At 42.5% G+C, this 27,957-nt stretch overlaps 1 protein-coding gene across 1 annotated transcript; it reads left to right on the plus strand.

Moving 5' to 3' along the window:
* Positions 1–8,458: 8,458 nt before the first annotated feature.
* On the plus strand, positions 8,459–20,958 carry CRABP1 (cellular retinoic acid binding protein 1). Its single transcript, XM_069866932.1, has 4 exons — positions 8,459–8,569; positions 8,696–8,874; positions 11,949–12,062; positions 20,643–20,958. Exons 1-4 carry the CDS (start codon positions 8,500–8,502, stop codon positions 20,691–20,693), a joined length of 414 nt encoding a protein of 137 aa, XP_069723033.1. The 5' UTR covers positions 8,459–8,499; the 3' UTR covers positions 20,694–20,958.
* Positions 20,959–27,957: the final 6,999 nt, after the last annotated feature.

The raw sequence follows: 27,957 nt of genomic DNA on the forward strand, positions 1-27,957 counted from the left end.
TAAATTCTGTTGTTTGAATCTTAGCTTTTATGAAAATACCCTCCTGAAATTCAGTCATAGTATTTCACCTAGCCTTGCTTTGAGAGTTAATATCTTGAAATTACTTGACATAATATCCTGTCCTTCTCCCATGTTTTTCCTGTTAACATTATTGATGGAAGATGCTCATAGGAAACTGCTCAAGGCTGAATGCATCTGGGATGCAGATGGAAGAGCTACATGTGGGTGCCGTGACACCAAGCACGCTCTGCACTAGGTGGTGCTGATGGGAGAAACTACAATCTCCTTAGTTCACCAGTAAATTTACTGCCATTGCCTTTACAACTAAGAGGAGTTCAAATAAACTTTGAGACGAACAGAATGGATTTCTCAGATTTTTAATGGATTCTTTTGAGGACAGGGCTCTTGAGGAAAATGAGACAAATTCTGTACAAAGTGGCTTATTTGTTCTAATATATTGCATGAATGTAAAAATATCTCTGCTGTTCCTAAGGGACTGAAGCCCCTACTAGCATGGCGCTGTACCTCAGCCAGAATTTCTGCTTTTACAGGACGTGTTATACAAAGATCCCTCAAGCTGTACAATCGTTCAGATATTTTATGTCGTACCTAAAGAAAAGGAAAAAAGTTGACAAACATAGGTGATTCACTCACGAACACTTTTGAAAATCACATGGATCCTAAATGATAAATTTAGAAGCATAAATGCAGCATCTTCTTTTGAAAGCTTTGTTCATACCTTCCAAATTTGATTGCTTTCAGCTCTTCATCCAAGTGTACAGTTAGGCACTTAAGTGAATATATTGCAATTCATAGAGGTGCTGGGTACCCTCACCTTTTATTGACAACAGTGAGAATTCAAATTATTATTAGCTCTGAAGACTGAGGTTCTTTTGTTTAGGTACCTCATCATACTGTTTGCTACAAATTTCAGCATCCAAGTTTGAAAATCATGGCCATAATCACTTAGATCCCTAGAGAAGACCCCTCTAATCTTAAATGACGAGGAAGTGGCTTGAGTTATCTTGATGCTTTCCAGATAATGTTTAGACAAAGAATGTCTGCATTATCCCTTTTCCGTCTGAAATCTGCAGATCTAGTACTAGGGAGGAAGGTGGAAAACAATGACCTCCTTGTCAGAGACTCTGGTTTCGGTTGGGAATGGTCACTTGGCCTGTGTAATTAATAAGACCCAGAAACCTTCTGAATTAGAAAGAGCAAAGGATGTTAGTTTAGAAGGTCAGAGGGTTAACAATGGGAGGAGCAGTCCTACTCATGGTCATTTTCTAACCAAAGTGTAGCAGGATAAAAGAAAGATGGGAGAAGGATTGATAGAAATTAGAACACCTATGGTTTACATATTTCTAGACATTGCCTTCTGATAGTATAAATTGTCACACCTTCAATGGAACTAGTAGAATTATAGTGGTTAATATCGGTAAGGACTAACTCCAAATGCTTAGACGACTTATTACTTTGAAATAGGATGATGAAAAACCTTTCAAAAACATTTGGAATTTTAAGTTGAATTAACGGATGAGATCCCTATATCCTGGTTCTAATTTGTATGGAATGCTAAATACTCTGTCTTGTTAGGAAAGGGAAAATGAATTTTCTTCATCTTCTTTTTGTCTGCCAGCTGTAGTGGAAATCTTTTGAATTTAGCATGTACACAAAGGTCAGGGCACCAAAGTAAAACCTAGGATTGTGCAAATGGTGTGGCCTCTATAGCTTCAGGACACAGCCCTGTTGGGAGTTCAGTTCAGACCTAAATGAGAATGTATTCCTTTGAATTCACTCATTCTTCTTCTGGACATTTGCTAAAAATAACACGGTCCTCTCTCCCTGGAGACGAAGATCCTTTAAGAATCTCCAATGACCATGTATCAGCTCGGTCCATCTGCCCGAGTAAATCTTAATAGACCTGCGTTGTCTTCAGAGGAGAGCCGACACAAAGTTTGATTACTTTTATATTGATGGCTACAGCTTTATTAATGCCTTTTGTTCAAGTGGATGAGAGCTGCAGAATTCCTGAATACCTCTGGGAGAATCACTGATTTCTGATGTCACGATAACCCCTTCATGAAACAGGAACAACCCTTCTGCCTCAGTGATTGTGAGGAGTGTTTCCAATTTAACAAGCAAACTTCAGCAATGCCTCAACCTGAATTGTCACACCAAGGCTTTGTGACATGCAGAGCACCACTCTCACATTTCTAGCGTTGTTCAGTTATTTGTTGTGACCACAAAGGGTAACTTCCAGACATAAGGGGTGTGGTTTAGTGTTTGATAGGAATGGTTGGACTCGATGATCCGGTGGGTCTCTTCCAACCTGGTTATTCTATGATTCTATGATAGCTGAAAGGAAAGGCTGGGGTTTGAGAGCTGTTTTATCAACATCTCTACCACTTGCCTGACTCAAGTCCACATCTGGGGGCATCTATTTGTTTAACAGCCTTTGACAGAGGAACAGTAACTTCATTCCTGGCTATTGGACATACCCGTGAAAGCTTGTTTGGCTTGGAGACAGCTTGATTTTATTTCCTAGAGATTTAAGTAGAGCAGTGTTTCCCAATTTTGGGAGCCCAGGAAGCCTCAGATCCTCTGCTCTCCTCACTTTGTCCTTGCCTTGGGTTGCCTGTGAGCAAGTGCAAGTGACTTGCCTGCTTAAAGAAATGTTCATTATCTTTTTTGAAGCAAAGGTATCAGACTGAAGGGAAGCATCCCCAAAATTAGTTGAATCAGTGTGAATAGACTATTTCATTCCGCTTCCTTCAGTAAAAGATAAACTAGGGAAAGAGGAAAGGAGGATAGAATCTTATTTGCTAATTTGTTAAAAATCTACTGGAATTCTCCAGGATCTTCTTCATTCAGAGAGCCATCCTTGATTCACAGATCCACAAAAGATCCATTAAAACATGCATAAGACACTTCACAGAGGATAACTTCCACCCCCAGGCCATTCTCTACTGTCTGGGATTCTGAAATTCAATAATTTTTTTGTCTTTCTGAAGTGCATTATTTTACCCAGTAAAATATAAAGGTCTGTTTAGCCATGTGAGTAGATGTTTTTCCTCTTCACACACGACTATTTTAAACTTGGCAGATTGTTAATGTTGCTTCATAACTGTTACTTTCTGCCCTGTTACTTTATCTGAACCAAAGGAGCTTGGGGATTGGAAATTCCCTTTCAGCTGCCCGTCCGCACATCGACTCTGACTTTTGGGAGCCAGGAACCATTGAAGGCAGCTGGTGAGCTCACAGTTTGGACAGAAGGTAATGCCACTTCTGTCCCGCAGTCAATACTCAAATTCTGTGCTTGTACATTAAAAAGTCTGGGTAATAAAAATCTATATTGGATGTTTGATATGCAGCATGACCCTCCTGCACAACTATTTAGCGGTTTGTAAGTGATTTTCCAAAGCAGTGATCTAATTTATAATACAGACAGAATATTAGTCTGAGACTGAGTGATCTTGATTTTCCTCTCCTCTGGTAGTTGTGGGTTTATTCTGGTAGCGGCCCAGGAACATCCCCCGTGTGCACCTCTAAAACTCAGCTCACACTTCTTGTGTTACCGACATTGCTAATTCGCATTGCTGGATCAGGATCGAATTGCTCAGCAACCTGCAGAATTACGCCCGAGTGAAAAGACAGTCACACTCCTTTTTTTTTCCAGAGTAAGAGCAGCAAATTTTACTTTGGCTAAGAAAATCGTTCTCAATTTTATTGTGTTCTTGTAGCAGCTCAGAAAAGAAGACAGAAAGAGCAGGTGGCCGGCTTGAAGCCCGACTGTGGATGAGAACATAGATCAATTAGTTCCACTTCAAAGGGAATAATATAGGGAAGGAAATAAGATGAAAATATTTGTTTTTCTTGAAGAACATAAAACTGGCAAATGCTTTGCCATCCACCTCTAACAATGCAAGAATTCACTTGCTTTAGTATTAGTTAGGTCTCAAAGCCAAAAGGATAACGTTGGACTGGAAATCCCTCCAGCATTTTAACTTGGGAATAGTGCGTGTTCTTTCAACCTAATGAGAATGCAGTAGGAGATACAAGGCAACACTGCAGAAATGCTGTTTATTCTGCATAAATTCGTATTACACTTCACCTAGTGTCATGCTAGAGGCCCATTGTAAATTAATTCGGCAGATAAATTTACAATGGCAATTTGCTTTCAGTTTTATAATTTATTCATGTCAGAAATAATTTATTATATTCTTCCTTAGACTGGTCTTTTTTTTCTAGGGTACCACCTTAGTAAATAAAATTTATTGTTTACATTGAGCCTTGTGTTACTTCGCAGTGGTCAGTCAATAACCTCCAGGGAATAGTTTTGGTCACATTACTGGTCACTTACTTGGATGGATGATGGGTGCCCCAGTCCCATCTGTACATATATTACTTTTTGTTGTCTTAGGGGCACTGTTGGAAAGATTAATTAGGTCCATCTGCAGGGAAGGATCAGCCTTATGGGATTCAGGTAAATAAAATAAATGCCAAGGGGGAAAAGTGCTGAGGGGGATGTTTTGAAAATCAAACTGTTTTCCATAACATTAATGGGGAAATTATATACAGAAGGAGGTTGAAAGAGAAGTAAAACTGCCTTTTAGTCTGGGTTATTTCAGCATGACCTGATAAACATCTCCTATTGCTGCTGTGCTAGGATAAGGATCTATGAAGAGGGTTAAAGTCCGTGGGCAATATTCTCAGCTAATACAAATCAGGATAGCATTCTGATCTCAGTAGAGCTGCCTTCACTTTATAATAGTAGGGATTTGAGTCATTATATTCCATCATTATTATTTCTGTCCTTCATTTGAGTGATCCAAGACATGTAGTAAACTGATCCAAGTTCACTTTCTGTCCCCTCTCAATATTTTTAGTTGTAACAGTGCTATTTTCCTTATAGATTTTCCATCCCACCTCTGTTTTCCTTTCCTTTAAGCTTCTTTCCATATTTTCTTCCTTATCTTTTTCTTCCCTTTCCTCCAAAATGTTCAGCATGGAAATGAATCTAATAGCATTGAGCTGACTGATACGATCAGAGGTCATGAAATAGAAACTCAGCTCTTACTGACTTTCATATCCTTATTAATATATGCATAATTAATTGCTGTAACTGGTACATAAGCCACATGAAATGCATTACCACTTATCACCTTACACTTATCAGCCTAAGTGGGGATTTCTGTTCTGCCATGCGATGGAATTACAATCCACAATATTTTCATAAAACACGAGATGGAGAAACAAAAAGACCATTTTTTTTTTACCAAGCTTCAGTTTTCTTAAGGGACTGGAATAAGAGAGTTGTTTTGCTTTTGAAGTTCCATTGGAGTGATGTTAGGTTCCTTCTGAGTTTGGAGTTCAACTCCTGCTGACTTTTAAATTAATTAGTAAAGCCAGAGAAACATGAGGGGATATTTTTGATACAGAGAGGGAAAACAAATGATTTAAAAGGAAAGGGGAAAGTGTACAGGAAAGATACAAAGACATTTGGAAGTGTACAGGAAAGATACAAAGACATTTGTTGGAAGAGACCCACCAGATCATCGAGTCCAACCATTCCTATCAAACACTAAACCATGTCCCTTAGCACCTCGTCCACCCGTGCCTTAAACCCCTCCAGGGAAGGTGACTCAACCACCTCCCTGGGCAGCCTCTGCCAGTGCCCAATGACCCTTTCCATGAAAAATTTTTTCCTAATGTCCAGCCTAAACCTCCCCTGGCGGAGCTTGAGGCCATTCCCTCTTGTCCTGCCCCCTGTCACTTGGGAGAAGAGGCCAGCTCCCTCCTCTCTACAACCTCCTTTCAGGTAGTTGTAGAGAGCAATGAGGTCTCCCCTCAGCCTCCTCTTCTCCAGGATAAACAACCCCATTCTGAAGTCTCTCTCCTGGTCTCCATGAAGTAGGTTGCTAGCCACAGTCCAACACCTAGAAAACAAGTCCTACCTCTTAGAAACACCCTCACAACTAACATCTGCTGGAATAGTTCTTGCCCGTATGAGGAGTGCAGCGAGTGGAAGAATAGTTATGGAACTTAAACGGACCTTTAAAGTGTTCCCTCTTAAAATCTTGTTTTCTCAGGTAGAGATAAGTGGTTGCTATCTGGTTTGTGCTGCACATACTTGCTAAGCTAAGGGCTTTGTCCTGTAAAGAGTGAGCCCTATCACTTCCACTGGACCCCACATTCTGCAGGATTCTGGAAGCAAAACTGGATCGTGGTGGCGTGCTTTCAGCTGTGCAATTGGGAAGTTGAAACTGAGGGACTGAGCAGGTTCTTTCTGCTCTGCTTCATAGCAATACACAGACTTGGTGTGGGTTTGTTGGGTCTCCAACCTTCTGTTTGTAAGTCTTGAACCTACCTGCAACAGGGAGATTATTCGTGTGTCTGTTTTTCTTTCCCAAGTGTTTTTTGTACAGTTAGTTGGTCTGGAGGGGTTTTTTAGGGGGCTGGAAATCTTTAAAAAAAGTATTTCAGATGGAGATTAATTGTTTTGTCATTTACTAAATAATGAAAAATGCTTTGTGCACTGTTTTGCTTTCTTTTTTAGAGAAACCTTGTTATTGAAAACAGATATTGCTCACTGAAATTTTCATTTCCTGGAAAAAAAAGTCCACATTTTCCATCAAAATATTTCAGTTAAAGAACTATGCCAGGTCTCCAGAGTGTCCTTCTGGAAAGGAAGGAGAAAAAAATCACGGTAGAAAAAAGAGCGGCTATTAATATACAAATGTTGGGTTCTGTTCTATGGTTTTTACTGGGGTAAAATTCTTCCTGGGATAACAAATGAGAGCAAATTTCAGCATATAGGAACTGGATAATCCTGCCTAACACATGGCTAAAGTAACTCCCAGATCTATACATTTTCCAGAAGTGAACACATTTTATACATACCTTGAGTAACGAACTTGTTCATTTTACAGAGAGAGTCTAACAAGTGAAGAATGCTTGTGAATGTACCATGAAGCTAGCTCAGCAAAGTTTTTCCTATAATTAAAATACATCTGGCTCTGTTCTGACTGGAAATCACCGACCTCTGAATGTTTTGAGTATTTCCTGATGCACAACAGCAACAGAAATGCTCCATGTGCCTTAACCCGTCCATAAATCAGCTGCAATAAGAACTTTAGTCTAGCATCTTTGACTGAAAGTGAGGGATTCAAAGCAGAGACAATAGAAATGGTCATGGTGAGTCCAAGAGGCACAGAGTGGCACTCTGATCTTTAGCACACTGGTATTTAGTTAATTAAGTGTGAAATAGCTTGATGAGCCCCCATGGTCGTCCAGATGAGCAGTGTTCTGGGAGGTTGGTTGGTGTGTGGGCCCACCAGGCTTGGAGCACGGGGCAAGGGTGGGATGTCTTACTGCACCCCAGCCCTTTTCGGTGGGGATCCAGTGTGAGCCTGGAGACCCCACTCTTCCTTGGATTGCCCTCTCCCTTCACTGCCTTGGAGGCCTTCCACCAAGTCCTCAGTGTCATAGAATCAGTCATTGAATCATAGAATGGTTTGGGTTGGAAGGGACCTTAAATATCACCCAGTTCCAACCCCCCTACCCCCCATGGGCAGGGACACCTCCCACTGGATCAGGCTGCCCAAAGCCCATCCAATCTGGCCTTGAACACCTCCAGGGATGGGGCAGCCACAGCTTCCCTGGGAAACCTGCTTCAGTGCCTCATCATTCTCATGGTGAAGAAATGTCCTCCCCAGCTGTGGGATAAGTGACAAACGGGCTCTCTGTCCTGGGCAGCCCCAGGAGGCAGCTGGTGGGCTGTGAGGTGGGGAGTGATGCATGGAAGACTGGAAGGACGGATGGATGGATGGATGGATGGAGGGAGGGAGGGAGGGACAGATGGAGGGACAGATGGAGGGAAGGAGGGAGAGAGGGAGGAAGGAAAGGATGAATGGGTGGATGGATGGAGAGATGGAGCGATGCATGGAGGGATGGGTGAACAGGTGGATGGATGGCTGAAGGGATGGAGGGATGGAAGGGTGAATGAAGGGATGGATGAAGGGATGGATGGATGGAGGGGTGGATGAAGGGATGGATGGATGGAGGGGTGAATGAAGGGATGGATGGAGGGAGGGGTGAATGAAGGGATGGATGGATGGATGGATGGATGGATGGAGGGATGGATGGATGAAGCGATGGATGAAGGGATGGATGAAGGGATGGATGAAGGGAGGGGTGAAGGGAGGGGTGAATGAAGGGATGGATGGGTGAATGAAGGGATGGAGGGGTGAATGAAGGGATGGATGAAGGGACAGATGGATGAAGGGGTGGATGAAGTGATGGATGGATGAAGGGATGGATGGATGGATGGATGGATGGATGGATGGAGGGGCGGTTGAAGGGGTGGCGGGGCGTGTGGCTGGGGGCGGTCGGAGGGCGCTGGGAGGGGCGGCTGCCCGGCCCCGGGGCAGGGTGAGACCCGCCTCCGCCACGCTCCGCGCTCACAAGGTGCCGGAGCCGCCGCCGCCGCCGCTCGCCATGCCCAACTTCGCCGGCACCTGGAAGATGCGGAGCAGCGAGAACTTCGACGAGCTGCTGAAGGCGCTGGGTGAGCGGGGGGACGCGGGGCCGGGGGGCGGGGGGAGCGGGGCCGGCAGCCCGAGCGGAGCCGCGGCCGTTCCGCCCCGGTCCCGGTGCTGCCGGGGGCTGCAGCTCCGCGCTCCCTCTCCCCCAGGTGTGAACGCCATGCTCAGGAAAGTGGCCGTGGCCGCCGCCTCCAAGCCGCACGTGGAGATCCGCCAGGACGGGGACCGGTTCTACATCAAAACTTCCACCACCGTCCGCACCACCGAGATCAACTTCAAGATCGGGGAGAGCTTCGAGGAGGAGACGGTGGACGGGCGCAAGTGCAGGGTAAGGAGCGCCGAGCCCGGCGGGGGGTGCGGGGCGGGGGGGCTCCGGCTCCTCCTCGGGTGGCACCGACGCCTCTGCTGCCGCTGCTCCCGGGCGGCGGCGATGCCCGCACCCTCCTCTTCCCAGAAACGCTTCTCGGGGTCCTTAGCGGGCTGGGTGCGCGTTACCGGCTTCTCTTTGCGTGGCACAAATGTATCTGCTGCCCCCCACCATCTTCTTCCCAGAAACGCATCATAGAATCATGGAATCACCAGGTTGGAAGAGACCCACCGGATCATCGAGTCCAACCATTCCCATCAAACACTAAACCACGTCCCTCAGCACCTCGTCCACCCGTCCCTTAAACACCTCCGGGGAAGGTGACTCAACCACCTCCCTGGGCAGCCTCTGCCAGTGCCCAATGACCCTTTCTGTGAAAAATTTTTTTCCTAATGTCCAGCCTAAACCTCCCCTGGTGGAGCTTGAGGCCATTTCTTCATGGGGTCCTTAGTGCTTGCTGCTCCCCTTGGCCCTTGCCCAGCGTTCTCCCTCTCGCAGGGTAGAACTTCAATCTGAAGGCGACAGAGGGTCCTAAAAGCAGAGGCTGAGCTCCTGCTGGCAGGACTTTATCCAGCTGTTTCTCTTCCCTCTGCCTCGGAGACCTCAGCTGCAGGGGGAGATCCCCCCAGCCTCTGTCCCTGATGGGGATACAGGGAACTGGAGCAAGAGAGACCTCAAGAGTCAGGATTTCTTGCACAAACCTGACATCACTTTTGCCCTAAACTGAATCACCTGAGCTCAGTAGTAGGATTGCAGACAGCTGGTAGTTTGGGGCTGAAATCCTCTTTGATGCCCTTGCAAGTGCATGTCTCCAGTTTGCTGATCAAATAAGTCTTTAATGATGTAAGACGGACTTTCAGTTAGTGTTACACCAGCCATAATCACACCATTTCTGGTGGAGAAGTGCATTAGAGGGTGTTTGCTGGGGTGTTTTGGGCTTGATTCTGTGTGTGACCCCCTCTGTGCACCTTTGGGACCCCCTCTGTGCACCTTTGGGACCCCCTCTGTGCCTGCCGAGGGGGCTTTGGGCTGGCAGCATCTGTTACCAGCTTCTTGAAATGGGCTCTGGGCTATTGGAGACCTGGGCTGCGATCAGAGCTGCCTTTTAACAAAAGTTACCAAAGGCATGGGTTGGTTATCCATTCCTCAGACACTTTGCTCTCACACTTCGGAGAGATGTGTACATGAAACGCGTATAAAAGAGGTATGGATGAAGAGTACCAGAATGTAGTCCCAAATTAGAATAGAGTTTTAAAAGTATCCCAGGAAGGTGAAATAATCTGCTGTTCAAAATACGATCTCTGCTAATTCTTGGGAAAGCTTTTGAAAGCATTTGCACCACTAAAAATTCAGAACTTCCTATCTCCAATGCAAATGCTGTAAATTTAAATTTATGAAAAAGGGAGGAAGCTTCTGGGAGCGAGTGAACATTTAGAACATCCACTTGATCTCTAGGATGAGTTATCGTATATTTAACAGTTTGTTCAGGAAATGTTGCTGGCTTTGTTAATTTATCTTGTTCGGCAGAAGTAGTATTTTAGTATCTTCATACATAATGCATATACAATAAATGTGACCTGCTTTCTAGGGAAGGATTTATTGCTGCAGATGGAAAAACAATAATTGTGGCTGTAAGCTATGAGAATTGGAAAAATCTGAAAGAAATGTGTTTTGTGAAGTAGTAAATTTTTTCCATGTGTTGTGAAATTATTTATAGTCAACTCTGAGGAGTAAGTTGTATGGCTGTGTGTATATAACCAAGATGTGGCCACAGAGCAGAAGCTGACAGGTAACGTAATACTTCAGAATGTAATTTGCAGTATCTGGCAAAATTGCTGGCTGGTGATAGGTTTTGGTACACTTTATGGGGTGGAGGGTTTAGTTCTGCTGACAAACTTGATTCATTGTTTGTAGAGACAAAGAGCGAGTCGTATGTAGTTGTAGCGCAAGGCTTAGCTTCTCTAGCTGCCACTTGAGATAGCTCATTGCCTTAAAATCCTACTGTTTTGGGAAAAGTATTTATAAAGTAAACAGCTAATTTAAAGTCAAAATAAAGTGGTTTTTTTTCCTTGGAAAGTCTGGGAAGTGTTAACATGAATTTGTGCATACATATCCATACACACATGCGTGTGTATATATATATATATACACACGTGTATAAAGTCACAGACTAATGAATGTGTCCCCTGTGCTAGTTGTAAAGCAATTACTTGCACATTCGTTATGGGGCATCATTCTGCACAGCTGTTCCATTGCACCGTAGAATAATGGTTCTGTGCTAGAGTGAAAAGCAACAAGAATCAGGACTCGCCTGTTCATGAAAGCTAAACAAAATCCTATGGGTTTTTTTCTTTTGTTTCTGTGGTTTCATAGTCATTATTGAAATGCTTTGAAAAATGACTGAGGGTGTTTCAGTCTTCAGACACACAACCTTAAAAAAGTAATATCGCAAACACTAGAATCCTAGCAAATATTGTTTAATTTAGCTGTGATTTATTCTAGTTTGTTGGCACAGGAAGGGTTTAATAGACAGTTAACAGGCCACTGTGCCGTATAGAATGAAAGGTTATAAGTGACAAATACTGCATTTTTAATGACCACAAAATGATACATGGGACTCTTGATGCTTTTACACTAAGGGGATTCTATAGTGATAAATAACATGTCAGATCAAACTGCATGTGTACCAAGATGCTTGGGAACGTAAACGCTATGTTATTACACCTTTCTAAATTATGCTTTCAACATTAAGCATTTTATGAAAACTGGATGACCTTTTTATTTGGAAACATGGGAATTTACATTGAAAAGGCACGTTTACAATTACCTTTTTATTAATATATACCTGTTTCCAAAATGACCCTCACGCCTTCATTTTGGTTTCACCATTTTCCCCTGATGTCTTTTTTCCCTCTTTGCCTTGTGTTGCTCCTTTCCTGCAGCAATTATTCTCACTGCTGCTCATTGTTGTGTCTCTACCTCATGCTGCTGGGGAATATAATTAATGTTATTCCTAATGGTTTTCTTGCCTGCAGAGTTTGGCCACTTGGGAGAATGAAAACAAGATCTATTGCAAACAAACTCTTATTGAGGGAGATGGTCCCAAAACATACTGGACTCGAGAATTAGCTAATGATGAGCTGATTTTGGTAAGAATCTTGAACCTACCCAATACATGCACCATATTAACAACTATCTTTTACCATGTAGTATGACTTACTACTTCTCTTCACTTAAATCCATCTGGAAAACTACCATTTTCATAATCCTCTACAGTACAATTCATACATCACTTTCTTCCTGTCTTCTCAGATGTCTTTTTTTTTAAGAACAAATGAAGATATTTGCAGGTTCTCGCTTGCTTTTATTGCTGTGACTGTTGCCCTGCTTTTACTGGTTGAATAATCACAAGTAGGCCGCTTCTGCTGTGTAAATTCACAACATCACCAAAGATTTTGCTTGATTTATTGCAGATTTTCTCTGGTGCAAGTGAGATCATGGCATTTGACCTCATTTCTAGAGAACCTTCTCTTTTAGGCATATTGTGCTGCTTGTACACAGTCGCACAGTGTATGGCAGGAAAGATGGGGCTTGCTGTTAGCATGGTCTAATCTCATTCTGTTTGTGAAGAACAACTAATTCCTTGCCCGTCTCTGCCATGTTCCTCGGTTCCTTCATCACCTCTGAATCCAGTTCAGAATTGCCTTTGTGATTTTCTCAGAAATACAGCAATTTGCACACCTGCTGCCAGCCAGCATCCCCCTCCTGTGTGATGTTCCATAAGGCAGCGAGGTTGCTGGGGGCGTTCTGAGCAGCCCCCCTGCGATGGCCTCACCGTTTATGCCATGAATCATGTGTAGTTTGCTTACTTATCTTGTACTTATTCCTGTTAAAGCTGAGTCTTCTTCACCGAGTCTTTCCTCGGCAGTCCCTCTACATTAGTGAAGCAATATCCAGATCTGGATAAAGACACATTTTCTCTGAGTTAGAAGTAGCACAGTTCAGCTCCGGTTCAGAATCATTTTACTGCACGTGTTCTTGCCTAGTGAGTTCCAGATAAATAGTTGATTAGACTGCTACGCCTCATCAGTTTGGGCATAGAAGACACACTGCCGGAGTGACGGGTAAGAAAACATCAAAGCAGGGAGGTTTTATTTCAAACTATCACACTAACTAAACCTCTGCACTTCAAAAAACAAACAGCCTCCCCAGTGTTTCTCTAAAGCAGTTGGAACTCTGTTTTTAAGATTTCATCTGAAATAAAAGCAGGACCCAAACCTAACCAAGTATAAACAAAAAGCTTTTAAGGTGTTAGTATTATTCCAGACATCTTGGAACTGTTCACCCACACCTTAGGAGGAGAGGTATGCTTTTAGTGAAATCACACTGTTTTTTATTGAATGGATACCCTCTTTCTGGGTAATTTCTTTTGACTCAGCCAGTGAAATTCTTTATTTTATCACAAAACTTTAGGAGGCAAAGTACTTTGATTTCTGCTTCACAACTTTACGTATAATGCAGTGGACAAAATATTTTCTCCACTATCATTTTTTGAGCTTTCTAACAGTATCTTTCTGTAATTTATTATTTAAGCAACAAACTAACGAGTCAGCTGTTAAACAAAGTGAACTGATCCAAGCAAAGCAAGAAAGGCAGTCATAATACAACTACCTCCTACAATCAGCAATGTGAACTTACGCTGGTGGGGAAGAAGAATTAGGTTGGTTAAGAAACCAGGGAGGTTCAAAGATTATAAAGCCATCCAACCTTTTTTCTTGTATGATACAGTCTGTTGAGCTTTTCCAAGTGAATTATTTTTCAAATTAGGATACAAACTAGAAAAACTCCCTTCCTTTTAAAATATTTCCATTCGTAGGAACTCAATCACAGCTTTTGATAAGTTGTTTTACTGGTTAATATCCTTGCCATTAAAATATAAACATTATTTCTAATCTGTACCTGTCAAGATTCAACTTCCAGTCATCACGTGCTGTGTATGAAAGATTTAAATAATATGCTAAGGTTTGTTACTGTGAATACTTCTTTTAACAACACTGATAAAGCCGCCTCTTGGAAAAAGCCACACCCTGAAGCTCAGCAGTGAGGTGTTTGTAGGAGAGGTGGTGTCCAGCGTGAGGTCTGTGGTCCTTTGGAGAAGTTAAGATGGCAAAATTAACCCTTCTGGGAGGCAGGAGAGTGTTCTGCTATTTGGAGGAAGACAGACGAGGGTTAGGAAAGCTACGTTTCTTGTGTGTGGCCCCTAATTTTAGAACCCTAGGATATTCCCTCCAGACTATTATGTAGGCTAAATCTAAACTGCCTGAAGGGATTGGCTGAGGTGTGTTCTTCAACCGTAACAGGGAACAAAGTAGGAATAGGAGCTCTTAGTGAGAAGACCCTGTGACCCCTTTTGATCTGTTGCCTCTCAAGCGTGTTTGGGTTTTTCACCACTTCAGTGAAGAGAGATTTAACTTAGATTATTTAATCTTCTGCTTGGATCTGAGTCTGCAAACCCCCGGTTACATCTTACTTCTTCAAAGCTAAGATCACAGTGAGAAGAAGAGAGCTTTCTTTGTCTCCTTTCTTTTTCCGTCCTCCCAGCTTGTTAGGATTCTTTAGGACCTGAATTTCTTTCTCATTCAGTTTTGCTTCTCATACCCTTTCCAACATTTAACAATTCCCATCTTCACACTTCTCAGACTTTCGTACTTACCTAAGAAATGTTTTCTGTTCGTTTACTCTTTCTGATGTGCTTTCCCTATTTCCGTTCTGGCAGAGCATCTTAAATAAGCAGGGGGGAAACTATATTTTTGTGAACTTCTAGATAATCTGCAGCTGGGAGGCTTTTTTGGGGCAGAGCCTGTGATAGAGCAGTTTAGGAACCCTAAGGCTGATGTTTATTCTCATAGTCTCTGCTTCTGATTCTCTGATTATCCTAAGAAATCTTTCAAGAAGTCTTGAGTTTCCTCCTTGGCTCTTACATCCATTTGCAGAAGAAATCAAGAACACTCATAACCCATTCGGAAAAAAGTTGCAAGAAGGAATATAAACTGTTTTAGACTCAGGCATGAATGGAAAAATGGCTTGGGGCAGCAGGCAGGGGGTATGGAATGAGGATTGCTCTGCTCAGACTGGCTGCATAAATATTGGAGCTTTGCCACAGAATTTTGATCTAATATGCTGCATTGCTTAGGGGGTCCATTTGATTATGACATTTTCCTAGTGGAAGGATATATTTTTCTCCCCAACACAGCATGTTAAATAAAATGCATTTATTATCACTTATAATTAAAAAAAAATCCATGTTGAATTGTCATGACTGCCACAGATCTAAAATAGCAACCATATTACTGTATAATTGTCAATCTTTCTTGAATCACGGCAGAAGAATTCCTTATGTTCTTCAGAGGTTCTTTGGAGCAATATGATGGTCTTCCATGTCATATCATATCCTCTGGTACACAGATGCTGGGAACAAATTAGTTACAAGGATTTCTGTTACCTTCGGGTACCAGTTAAGTTTGCCTTTAGTTCTCCTTAGCTCCTTGCAGCATGAGGAACGAGATTACTCTTATTGGTAGCGTAAATAATATTTGGCTCACAGAAGAGCAGATGTAGGTCTAAAGTCCTGTTAGAAAAAGAGCCCTTTCAATTGAGTAAGGGAAAAAGGATCCAGCTCTGCTTTAACAAAGAAGGTGCTGGGAATGAGTTAGAACATTGCAGCTGCTTTCATCAGTGCTGTTTATTCTCCTCTGATCTGATGTGCTTGCTGGGGTTTCAATGCTGCATTTTTAGAAGAACAATGTAGATTAAAAAAATTTTTTACATGGAATGTGCAAGCAAATGAGGCTGAAAATGATAGATCCCAATCATAGTCCACATTGGTTTGTCTTGACTGTATCTTTATATTTTATTGCCCTGTAGCATGTACAGAGAGTCACAATATCTGTATGTACAACTCCCCCTTCATAAACTATGCTTGGGTCAGCACTTGAGTAATCAAGATCAGACTGTAACACAAAAATATATATTCCCTTTACTTCTCTGAAAAATAAGACCTGGGATTGAGTCTATTCTAATATGCTCTTTCTTCTATTTTGTTTTATATCCTGTAATGTGTTTGCTGCTGCTGTGTGTTTTTGTCAGGGACATTAATGAGCCATCAATCACCTGTGTAAATCAGAAGAACAAAAGGTCTGCTCTTACAAAGTTAAAGGATGCTGCTTCCAAGTGGTAGCTATTCAAATAAGAAGCATTTATATTCAAACTTTATCTACATTGCTGCTTTCATAGCTGCTCATACCTCTATAGATTTTAGTTTAATCTGTAACACACAAACATTTTAAAGTGGATGATTACTGAAGAGGGGCTTTAAAAACAGCCTCAGACCGCATTTTACACAGTTCACGTATCACACAGGGGTTCTCAGAATCAATTATAGCAAGGGTCAAAGATCAGAACATTAGGGGGGTTTCAAGCATGGTTTCTATTCTGTATTCCCTCCCCAGAAAAATCATGCTGTGGTTGATTAAAACTGGTGAACTGTGGAGCCTAGATGAGTGAGTGAACATTTTTTAAATTATATTGCTGGCTTCTAAAATTTAACACAGTAGGTGAGAAGGGTCAGTGCAGATTTGGAAAGATACTTTGCAGGCAAATGCTGAGATTTGTGGTGTGCCTAAGCCTTGTATTGAACAACTACAACTATTAAACTACCTAAGGGTTTAACTTTTCCATAGTTTTTGAAGAGTGGTCTTAAATAAAAGCAGTTATCAAAAGTAGGGTCTAGTAATACTGAGGTCAGTGAGTGGGGGTGTTGCTGCTGACCTCATTAAAGCAGCCTTGATAAAAGTTCAGAAGACTATAATAATGCTTGTGCATGCTCTCCATGGACCTAATGCTTTAATTTACTATTTGCCATGAGCAGATTTACAAGGGGGCTTAGGGATCTGCAGGCCCTGCTCACCAGTATAGCCTGGTCTGGGTCTCATCCCAAACATACAAGCAGAGAAAGAAGCCAAAGCCGTTTGCAACTCGGATGCATCTGGTCCTGTATAGAGCCTCTTAGAATATCCATTGTAGCTCAGATACTTGCTATATGCTGGCTTTCAAGACTTACCACTGGGAGATACCATAGTCCCATGTTCTTACCACTGTCATTTGCTGTGAGACTCTGAGGAAGCTGTATAATATAGCAGTTCTCAAACACAAATACCAACATTTGGGTACCTCGATAAATGACCTGATTTTGCATGGTCCTGTCGGTTGATGTCCTGCAGAAAGTGGGGCTTTATATTGGGTGACTTGCTATTAATACCCAAGTTCGAAGCGGGGGACGTACCCTCTGTGACTATGGCCCCATAAAATATGGGAGTCAGGAGAAGAAAGTAAATATGCAATCTGCCTTTGTGGTGAGAGTATATATCTTTACTGTGGATAGCGTGGAAGTTTGCACGTAGACAAAGCCTTTACTGAGGATTTAGTAATATCTTCTTTTCTCCATTTGCTTGCTCGTGTATTCTGCCTCCCTTTTGCCAGTTGCCCCTGTGGGTGGGTCAGTCATGAGCAGATAGAAGGGGATTTTTGCACACACCAGCACAAGCAATCTTTCCCAGGTGATTGTTTCAATGACACCATTCGTAACTATACCGTGTGCTCCACTTATCACAAAGGCTTCTCAGCACATGTTTATAAAGAAGGCCTTCAAAAAGCAGATTTACTGATATGGTAATATATTACTGCCCTGTAATTCTCTTTTAATCTCTAATGATGTCAGCAGTCATCAGATTTTGAGTGAACCGGGAGAGGTCAATTTATTGGATTATCCCCCTGTGCAGGGCTTTGTTTGCAGTGTGCTTATGGACTCTTAGCTACAGATTATGACAAGCTAAGTGGGGAAAACAATTCTGTAATTTGCAGTCACAGCACATTTGAAATCCCGTGTTAGATTTAGGTAGAAGCCTTGCCTTGTATTGTTTTGTAAGATAAGTGAGACCTTTGCAAGCTGATGAGAAGAGGGTGATACAGAATCCTGCACCTTCTCCTCAGATTTGAGTTACAATTTGGTACTGTTCCACTTTTTTATAATTGCTCTGGTGAAGCTTCCCCACTGAATAGCCAGGATTGCTCACTCTCTTTTTATTAGGAAGTTCTGCTCCTTTGGGTCATGGAAGGCTTTAAAGTCTGTTTGTTCTGACAGCATCTGTCGCTTCCTTCAAGTGTAGAATTAGAACCACAGTCACTACACTGCCTCATCGTACTCCTGAATGCAAGGATTGAAGTGTGAAGGATGGAGGAGTAACAGCGTTTTTATTTGTATCTTCCTCTGAGCTCAGGCCCAGCTGTACATTAGACATTTTTGTGAGTAACCACAAGAAAAGGAATGCAGCAAGTTTGAACATATTCCTCTTTGTTTTATTTAGCAACATTTAGTGGAATTGTCTCAACAGTGCTAGTAAGCTGCAGTAAGATAGGGAAGCGCCTTTTACGCAGGTCCACATTTAAACCATGTACATAACCATGACAATCAGAGCCGTTTAGTTATGTGCTTCAATATGGAATTAGGTCACTAATCATCTGAACGGTAAAGTGGTAAAAAATGCAGCTTATTCCTGAAGCAGGTCAGAGGCCATAATCTAAGCTGGGCCTTAAAGGAAAGGATGCCTGGCTGTTTGAGGAGGGCCCAGTGGCTACACAGTTCTCCTGAGTAACTGTAATTGGGCTTTTTTTAATCTCTTTAAAATCTAGATTTAAAGATATAATTGTGTTAAATTATAGTGGTTTTCCAGACTATGAGACTGGGGTGTTGCAGAGAATGACAATCCTTGTGTGTAACAACTGACTTAAGACTACTGTATATTTGCATTTCTCAGGTATGTCCATGTTTTCTGCTCTTAATTTTTGTCCTGACAGAGCAACTTTAATGCAGTTGTTAGCCTGAGAGTTTCAGGAGCCCAGAAGTCCAGCTGGAGCTGGGTGTTAGAAGTACAAAATTAACAACCATTGCGCTTTGTCAGAAGTGTGTCAAGCTGTGCCCCTGTGTGTGCACAACAGTCAGTCTGCGTGTACGTGCAATGGGCTTGCTGCCTGTGCAGTGTATTCTGGATGTACCCATACTACTGAGCTTTCCCAGAAAGTTACTATTGCTTTTTCCCTCCACCACAATTTTTTATCTTTATTTTCACACTTTATCCTGTGGGTCTTGCAAGGAAGCTGCCACTCAGACAGCGCTGATAGAGAGGCAGTCACTGTCCCAGTGACCTTCCAGGCTCCACAGACAACTTCAGGCTCGGGATGGTCTTGACTCTGACTTGCCTTCTCTGGAAAACCTCTTGCTGAAATAGTTTCACCTTTGTGAATAATTTTGGGAATGTTGGAGGAGGCCATAGTAAGGGTATTTTGAGCTGGTACCGAGGGCAATGGTGATCTGCATCCTTTAACTTTCATTTTCAGACATTTTCCTGTATAAGCTAAGAATGCATACAAAGACTGATATTATAAGCTCTTTATATGCATAAAACCAAAGCCTGTATCTCCAAAATACCAACAGACTTTTTTCCTCAATAAAGGGAACAGAATGTAAGCCACAGTCAGTTTTAAAGCCAAGTCCTTTCAAAGAGATGTTGGCTAAAACAGGCATAGAAAGCATTAAAACAAATGAAGACCAGCTGAACTTTCATAACACACTGGGGTAGGTCTTAATTATATTCCTCAGTGAGACCTTGGCAGTTATTACAGACAAACATCCCACCTCACAACTTGTAAGTGGTGAACTCAAAACTGTCTCAGTGTAGCTGAATGTGAGGGGTTTTGCAGTCAGTTTTTCCCGCTCTTGCACCCATTATTTCGTTCATGTTTAATTGCTTGCTCAGCTCTGTTTCAGTCAATGGTGTGACATCGCATAGCACCAACTCTAGTGTAAAATCAAAGCACTCTGAGGTACTGAGTCTGGTACAAGAAACGGGATGCTAACGGGACGTAGTCTGTACTAAGTCAGTGGTTTTCAGGTGTATAGAGATCAAACATTTGCAAGACCTCATAGGTGTTCAGTCATGTGAAATGAGTTTGATCTCCACTGCTTTTTTCTCCATTATGTTCCCTCATTTCAGGCCCATAGCATAGTTAACAAATTCATAGGTGAAGGTCACAGCATCCCGAAAGAAGGTTGTGATCGACGCTGCCCACATGAAAGCTTGGGAGAGAGGGGTTTGGTCACCCAGCGTGGTGCGTCAACATCTTGCGGCAGTGTTATCTTTACAGGTTATAGGTATACATTCTTCTAGTCTTCAGCATTGCTCTGCTGACTTCATTTGAACTACTCTGATTTATACCTGCACATATCAAAGAATACCTTTGGGATATGCCATCTGAATTCCGCCCTCAGCATTTCCAGTTCAAAGCGCTGCAACTGTTTCTAAATATAGTCCTGCATTCCAAATTCTCTTTCTTTTCTCATGTTTATTTATAAATGCATGCCAAGAAACTATAGAAAAAGGGAATTTGTGCATCATTTATCATTCTGACAAAATTCACGGTGCCTTGGAAAAAAAGGTCACTTACATTGCATTCCTCTTCTAAAATGACTCCTTTCTTTACTCTCTTCTGTCAAAAGATATAGGAAAATGTATTTCTGCTGCAGACCTAGCTGCTGTAATAAAAATAACATTAAAAAATGGTGTTAAATGTTTGCTTGTTCCATCTCTTCTGATTGATTTCTGTTTCTTTTCCAGACCTTTGGTGCTGATGATGTTGTGTGCACAAGAATTTATGTAAGAGAATAAAAGCATCAATTTACTTGTCATCTGGGATGAAGTGGAGAACTGTGAAAATCCCCAGTGTAATGAGTATCTGTGTGTGCTGTTACTAATGCGGTGTTGTATGTGACCATGTACGTTATATCTGAACCCATATCCTTTGTTAAGTGTATTTTGCTTTCTTTTTTTATCGCAGACACTATTCCTTCCCACTTTTATGCCATCATTTTTTGTGTCTGCTTTGTATTCTGTAGTTGTCACTTGCTATGGTTTCATCAATTATTAAACTTATTGGGCGTAACTCACAGCCATTTGGGAGTGTTTTTAATAGAAAACCCAGCAGTGCTTGGGTTAGGACTGAAACACTTTTTACCCTCTGTTGAAGTCAGAGTGGCTTCACTCACCCTCAGTGTTACTGGTCTCACTTTTGGTGACTCAAAAGTTCATTCTTATAACAACTAAAGTGTTTCACAGACCAGGGCCATAGTTCAAGAATGAAAGAAACACCAAATTAAATGTATTTATTCTGGCACAGAGTTCTGGCCACAGCACTATCAAGTATTAGATTCAAGCTGAACAGACATTCCTCTAATGAACCAGAACCTCTTCCATTCTGCAGCCTTGGAAATATCTGGAGATTGAGACTAGGAGCTCTACTTGTTGCAGGGTAATATCCAAGCTTATCTGACCACCTTTCAGCTTTGCAAAGATAATATTTCTGCTTCATGTCACACCATCACAGAAGATTTTTAAAAGATTCAGTGATAGCAGAGTATGCGCCCTGTTTGCTAGACTGTGCTCGATATTCAGAATGGGAAAATAGGTCCAAATCTTGATCGCCTTGTGACATCCATGGGGGACAAATTACGTGGTCTCTTCATCACTTGCATAGCATTGCAGAGGAATCCCCTTTGACAGGGTTGTCAAACTGCTGCAGAGAAACGAGCCACCTGTAATACACATTGCAGTGTGAGCTACAGCAGCAGAACAGGAGAGGAACATGCGATGTTTTCTGTCTCCTGTGCTCTGACAGGTCACGGTTCCTTTCTCTGCCATCAGCACTCAAGACGCAATATTGCAGTTGAAAAGGGGAATCTTTTCCTTCCACACTCTCACCTGAAGCCAAATGCTGTTTCCACAAGTTTGGTTCAGTTGGTGCTAATTAAATACACTGCATGTTAGCTCACATTGAAGCATGGGCCAAAGTTAGTTCATTGCAGTTTGGATGCAGCTGGAGCTACTCCCTGGTAGGAATGAAACCATAAGGAGGAATGACAGTGATCTATCTTCATCTTCTATCTTCTTTTAAGATTCAAATTAAAATAGTTGGGTGGGTTTTTTTCCAAGCACAATCCATTTTAAGAGTATCTGGACCTGCTTGTACAGTCAGCTCCATCGAAAGTGCCAGGCTGAGCTAGCTCAGAGCATCTCAGTGATGCAGACAAAACTCTGTCTTTCTACATCAAGGCTGAGAAGTAAATAGCACTGTGCTGCAGGACATGCTGGCTCGTGCCATATCCCTACAGCAACAGGAGCCCATCAACACCAGAGAGTGCTTAGCCTCCACCTCCTAGAAAGTGGGTGATGGACACTGGGGGCTGATGTGAGCTGATGAGGCAAGTGGGAGAGCCAAACCCAGTAGGAAACAAGGCATTTTTGCCATTCCAGAAAAATGTTACTTTTAGCAATTACCTTTTCTGGTTGTGTCTAAAGCAGCCCTGATGCAGGGTTTGTGAGTGTTCAGCAAGGTGTTGGTATGAGCCTCAGATTATCTAGTGCATTTAATGGAAGTGGTGATTTCCATGTTTCGTTTCTAGGAAGGCTCACGCTAAGCTGTTTTGCTGTGCAGGCAAATATCCTTCACAAAACTTTCCCATGAACTGTAAAATACCAAGTCAGATTTCCATCCAGCTGGCAACTGCCATCCGAGTAGTAAAGCTTGAGCTGTGTAACTGAGTTGTATAGGTTATGATTAAAACCAGGCTCTTGAGATATGAGCTACCCTGTATAACTGGGAACTTTTTCTTCCAGGATCGAAACTGTTCCCCTAAGCTTCATTTGCAGTCTGGCATGACAGAAGTTCCTTTCTTTAGTAATTTCAATGTGGAAGTTTCACCATATGATTGACTTTCATGGAATTGCATTTAGACATTTTGGTGCATGGGTAAATTCTTATGAACAAAGACTAGAAATGGACCAGGGTGTTAGTTTTATGGCTCATTGTTGAAACAGTGCAAAGGCCAAACTTTATTTTGTGAGCCCTCTTGGATTTAAAAGCTCTCCAAATCTAGGCACACAAGGATTTGGAATTATTTTACTGGCCAAAAGCCTTGCTGTTGTCTCTTGCCTTTCTTTTCTTTGCTGAGATTAAGCTCCTTTGGGAGTATGTAAGCTGAAAAAGGCCAGGATGGCCAACAGAGATAGTTTTATCCACTTTTTGTGTAAAACATCATGAATTCACCCCTCCCCAGATGAGGTGATAGAAGCAGAGTAGAATTACTGTAGCTGGCATCTACAAAACTTCCTTTTATGATGTTTGACTGTGAAACAGTTGCTTAGCAGAACAGGATCCTGAAGCCTTCAGGCGGCCGCTTTCTGCACACAGGAAGCAGGGACTTTTGTGGGCAAAGGTGCCTGAACAATGGAGCACCTCGGGGTTACATACATGAATTTGACGATTATTTGATAGCATGCAGATATCTGAAAAAGGCCCCAGGGATTTCATGGATATTGCCTTCCAGATTCAAATCAAAGGGACACTCCCTATATCATTAGATTTTTTGATCAGGCCTGTGATGGAACAAGCAGTGGATCCAGGGACGGAGCCTGGCTCACAGTTAGGTGTATTGGTGAGCAAGCAGAAGCTTCCTTCCCCTGGAGCTGCTGTGTTCTCACTTGGCCTGGAAACACAGCGGTTGCAAGCACAGAATGTTGACAACCAAAGCTCACCTCTGTCTGATGGCAGCTGCTGGACCACTACATGCATTACCACCCCCTGCATGTCTGCTGTCTTGCGTGTCTCACGTGCCCGATAAGCTAGACTTCTGAGGTCTGCCAGTGCTCAATGCTGATGGCCAAATGACTTTCAGGCTTTGTGGCCGAGAACTTTCTGACCGTATAAGTGAATGCATTAGGGATCCCTTCCCTGGGGGTTTATTACACAGTACTGTTTGAGAGTATTTCTCCACACAAGGCCAGCAGAATATGGATAGCTAAGAAGGTGAGAAGTCTTCCTCCATGGAATCCAAACACTTTGTCATGCAGTGGCCTAAACAGTCCTGGTGGTTCAATGGATACAGTACAAGAGAGTATTCAGTTGCCTAAACACCTATGTCTACAGCTATTAATATTTTAGATGTCCTAGGTATCTAGGAGGTCTGCACAAAGCTGGCATACAACACTGGCTGTGCATGAGAGCCATGCCTTTTTGTGGAGAGGCAGCAGCAGAACAGGGACAGAACTTGAGGGCATCACAACCTATATGTCTCTGATGAGGCGGCTGAGTCCCAGCCTACGTGTCTGCAGGCTTGGGACCATGCCGTGTGCTGCAGTGACCATGCTGATAACTGCTACAGCAAGACAAAGAAAGGGTTGTACAGATATCTGCAGCAACTTGGCACACACATAACAATTCACAAAACCAAAACCTCCCCACGTGAGAGGAACACTAGGATACAGCAGCCATATTCTCTGCCCTAAGGCAAGAAGAGTTCATTTTAGGGTTTTCCTTTGATTTTCCATACTTTGTTCTTACGCTGCTTTCATAAAACATTTATTGTTTATTTTCTCCAGAAAAAAAGAGACATCCCAACCAGTAAACAGATCAGGCAGTGAAGCTAGATTCAAAATAATCCACTGTGGGAAACCCAAAATATGAAAAAAAAAATAAAATCTCAGCCAGAAATATTCTATTGCACTGAATTGTTCAGTTCACGAGTATCTATGCCACCAGCTACTATTGTGTGGGACCAGAGCTGTCCTGCTGCACGCTGTGTGCCCTGCAGAGCCTGTGCTGCTTTAGCTCAAGTGATCACTCCTTGCGCTCTGAGTGCAGAGAGATCTATTTCTGCTGACAGGAAGCTCCAAATCCCACACGGCTGCAGAATACGGAGTCTTTGAAAAAGGCTCTGTTAAAATTATGTGCTGTCTGAATACTGCTATGTCAACCCAAAAGTGTTCTCTTTGATATTACACATGGCTGGCTGGCTGGCTAAGGAGAGTGGAAAAAAAAATGCAGTTATTAATAACAGAGGAACAGGTGGGAATAGATGTCATAGTGCTTTCTGCTAATTTCTTCATTTTCAGCATTCCCCACGTTGCCTCCCAGAGCATGATGCCAGTTTTGATTGGAAGGAAAAAAAACCCAGGATTCCCAAATTTTAATTCACTCTTCCTGCACTCCACTAAATTCGAGTGAAGTCCTGATTTTGTCTTCTATCTCTTCATTCTGTTCCTTCTGGGGACCTGCCAGTGGTGCTCCACCAACTCAGGGTTTTTTTCCATATTCTCAAAACAGACAGAAACCTGGCAGCTAATCTGTTTTACAACCTCCAGTATGATTTGCTGTTAGAATTTGCTTTATGGTCACATGCTGCAATGGGAGAGGAAGGTGATGAGGCTTGAAATGGTCTCTGCAGCAGGCAATGCCACAGTCTTCTACTCGATATTGCTGTCTCCCGCACAAAGGAGGTGCTTACTGAGAGAGGTGATTCAGTTGCTCAAGCAGAAAGGAGATGGCCATCTAGGTGACTGATTGAACTACAGATTTCTCAAAGCCCTGTAGCTACGCCTCTCAATGTCAATCTTCACAAGATGTGATGGATGGGCTGATTTCATCATAGGTCTGATGAGCTCACAGCAAGTTTTCAAAGGGCTGAATCTTTCGTGTCTAAGTAGCTGCTACTGCTGGGAGATAAAGGCGCAATTGGAAATCAAGTGATCTTACAGAAACCGTGGATAGAAATAGTTATAGTGGGTCAGTGCAAAGACCAGTACCCAGTGCCCAAGACTCTTCTCCGAGCCCCTGTTGAGCGTGCATATCCCTTTAGCAGGCTGAAAGACATACAGCTAGTCCCCCTCCAGATATGCCTTGGAAATAACCCTACGTGCTTGTATCCCACTTACTCCATTTCATCACTTTGCCTTCCACATACACAAAAAATGGTAGAACAACTTTTTACACCCATCAGAGAGACCAAGGGACCTGTTGCCTCTTTAAATCCATTGGGAATGTCTGGCATCCCAAGTTGGGCTGAGGCAGACAGCTTCACTGAAGTAGACAGCAGTTTTGAAGACCAAGGACTTGGGGATTCTACTCACTCTTAGAAAAATAAAAAATTTGCTATCTTCTTGTGTTTAGAATCATAGAATCATAAAATCATAGAATAGTTTGGGTTGGAACCGGGATCACCCGGTTCCAACACCCCTGCCATGGGCAGGGACACCTCCCACTAGATCAGGCTGCCCAAAGCCCCATCCAACCTGGCCTTGAACACCTCCAGGGATGGGGCAGCCACAGCTTCCCTGGGCAACCTGTTCTAGTGCCTCACCACTCTTATGGTGAAGAAATTCCTCCTTATGTCTAGTCTAAATCTGCCCTTCTCCAGTTTAGCTTCAATTCTGCCCTGTGACTTAAATCTATAAAACACACCCACAAGGTGAGAGTTAATCTTAGTGTCTCTGGAGAAAGATCAGTGATTTAAAACAATCTTGATGGAAAGCAGTTATCGATGTTACTCAAAGAGACCTTTTAAGCACTCGTCTATTGTCCACATCAATGCTGAGAGTCTGGTGCTATTAAGAGATTGCCGATTGCTGAAGTTATTTCTTTCCATTTCTCTTGCTGCAGTTGGGAGATTTTTAAAATGTTCCATATGTAGAAGTTTATGTAAAATTGACGGTGTGCCATAACGATGCATAGTGAGTCTGGAACATCTAAATAATGATAGTAATTTGCATATGATCCTCTGTTGGGCATGCCAGGTAACGACTACAATGAGACGTCTATGTCTGAAATATGCACCTAATAACTCTTTTTGCAGGAGTTTTTAATGCTGAGCTTACGCAGGCTGTGGCAGGGCTAGAGACTGAGAACATATTGCAGTTATTACAGAGCTTGAAGTCCAAGTTCCTTTTAAGACACGTCACTAGCAACATGTTTTAATCAAAAGTATTTTAGTGAAGTATATTGGAGTCATCTGGACCTGACTGGCATCATGTTCTCTCAAGCGTGATTTATTTCCTTTTAATGAACTTAATACTTTGTGATGAACATGAAGAACAAAGAGTGAGGATGTGTAATGCTTTCCATTAGCACAGGTTATACAGAAATGTCGCTGTTGTTGGCTTTGTTGCAGTATCTTCAAAACAAGCCATAGGGCGGCTTTGGGAATGGGCCGAATGCTGTAAAAGGACCATTGTCAGGGACGGAGCTTTTTTCCTTGTTATTGTGTAAGTAAAGAGGAGAATGAATTAATTCATTAATTTATCACCAACATTTCATTAGAAAAATATCTAAGAAGATACTCTAGGACTTGGGGTAGGGACCATCTTGCACTGTTTGTCCTAACCTCATAGCCAGGGACTCAAGCAGGATGGACACAAAATTACATTTTCAAGAAAGGGAAGAAGGAGGCAAGAAGGGTGTAGGGTGTGTCTGTGTGTGAAATTGCCATCACGTCAGAATACCTGGTTTTCACACATCTGTAGTGGTCATCGTTAAAGATGAACACAGGATTCTCCTGCCTTTCTTTCAGTTTATTAGAAAGTGGCCAATTTTGTTCCGAAGTTATTCACTCCGACCTGACTCAAAGATAGACAGATGGCTGCAAGACCTCACTCCAATCTTGGGAAGCCAGGCTGAAATACAACAAGAGATGTACAGCTGACACAGTTGTAGTGGCAGAAAGGAATACTATAAGCTGCTTTGCACTTGCAGGCAGGGCAAACAGTGCTATGAAATGTACCATCCTGTTGTTTTCCCAAAGTGTTTTGATTTTCCCGTCTGGACCGACTCTGTGGCACAGAAGATTTTCCTTACAAAACTCAAACAGCTCTTTCCCCTCTCACCACAGACGGTGATCTGTGTGCTATGAGTGTATCAGTGGGGAGCACCCTGCATTGCAGGTAAAAGTTAAAAAAACCTCAAACATAATACTTGGAACCATAGAAAGGTCTCAGAAAAAAAGCCCTGAATCTGTTTCAAAGGAGGAAGGAGGACAGAGAGGGAGTTTATAACTTTTCTACTGTTTTTTATTTCTTGATTTTGGCTGAGAAACAGAATTTAGGAAGA

This window comes from Phaenicophaeus curvirostris, chromosome 12, assembly GCF_032191515.1.
Source record: "Phaenicophaeus curvirostris isolate KB17595 chromosome 12, BPBGC_Pcur_1.0, whole genome shotgun sequence".
In the NCBI taxonomy this organism is placed as follows: Eukaryota; Metazoa; Chordata; class Aves; order Cuculiformes; family Cuculidae; genus Phaenicophaeus; species Phaenicophaeus curvirostris.

Excerpts from the sequence above, each read along its gene's own strand:
- CRABP1 (XM_069866932.1), top strand. The coding sequence starts at position 8,500 with ATGCCCAACTTCGCCGGCACCTGGAAGATGCGGAGCAGCGAGAACTTC. Across the intron at positions 8,570-8,695 it reads CGAGCTGCTGAAGGCGCTGG|GTGTGAACGCCATGCTCAGG; the intron begins GTGAGCGGGGGG and ends CCTCTCCCCCAG. Across the intron at positions 8,875-11,948 it reads TGGACGGGCGCAAGTGCAGG|AGTTTGGCCACTTGGGAGAA; the intron begins GTAAGGAGCGCC and ends TCTTGCCTGCAG.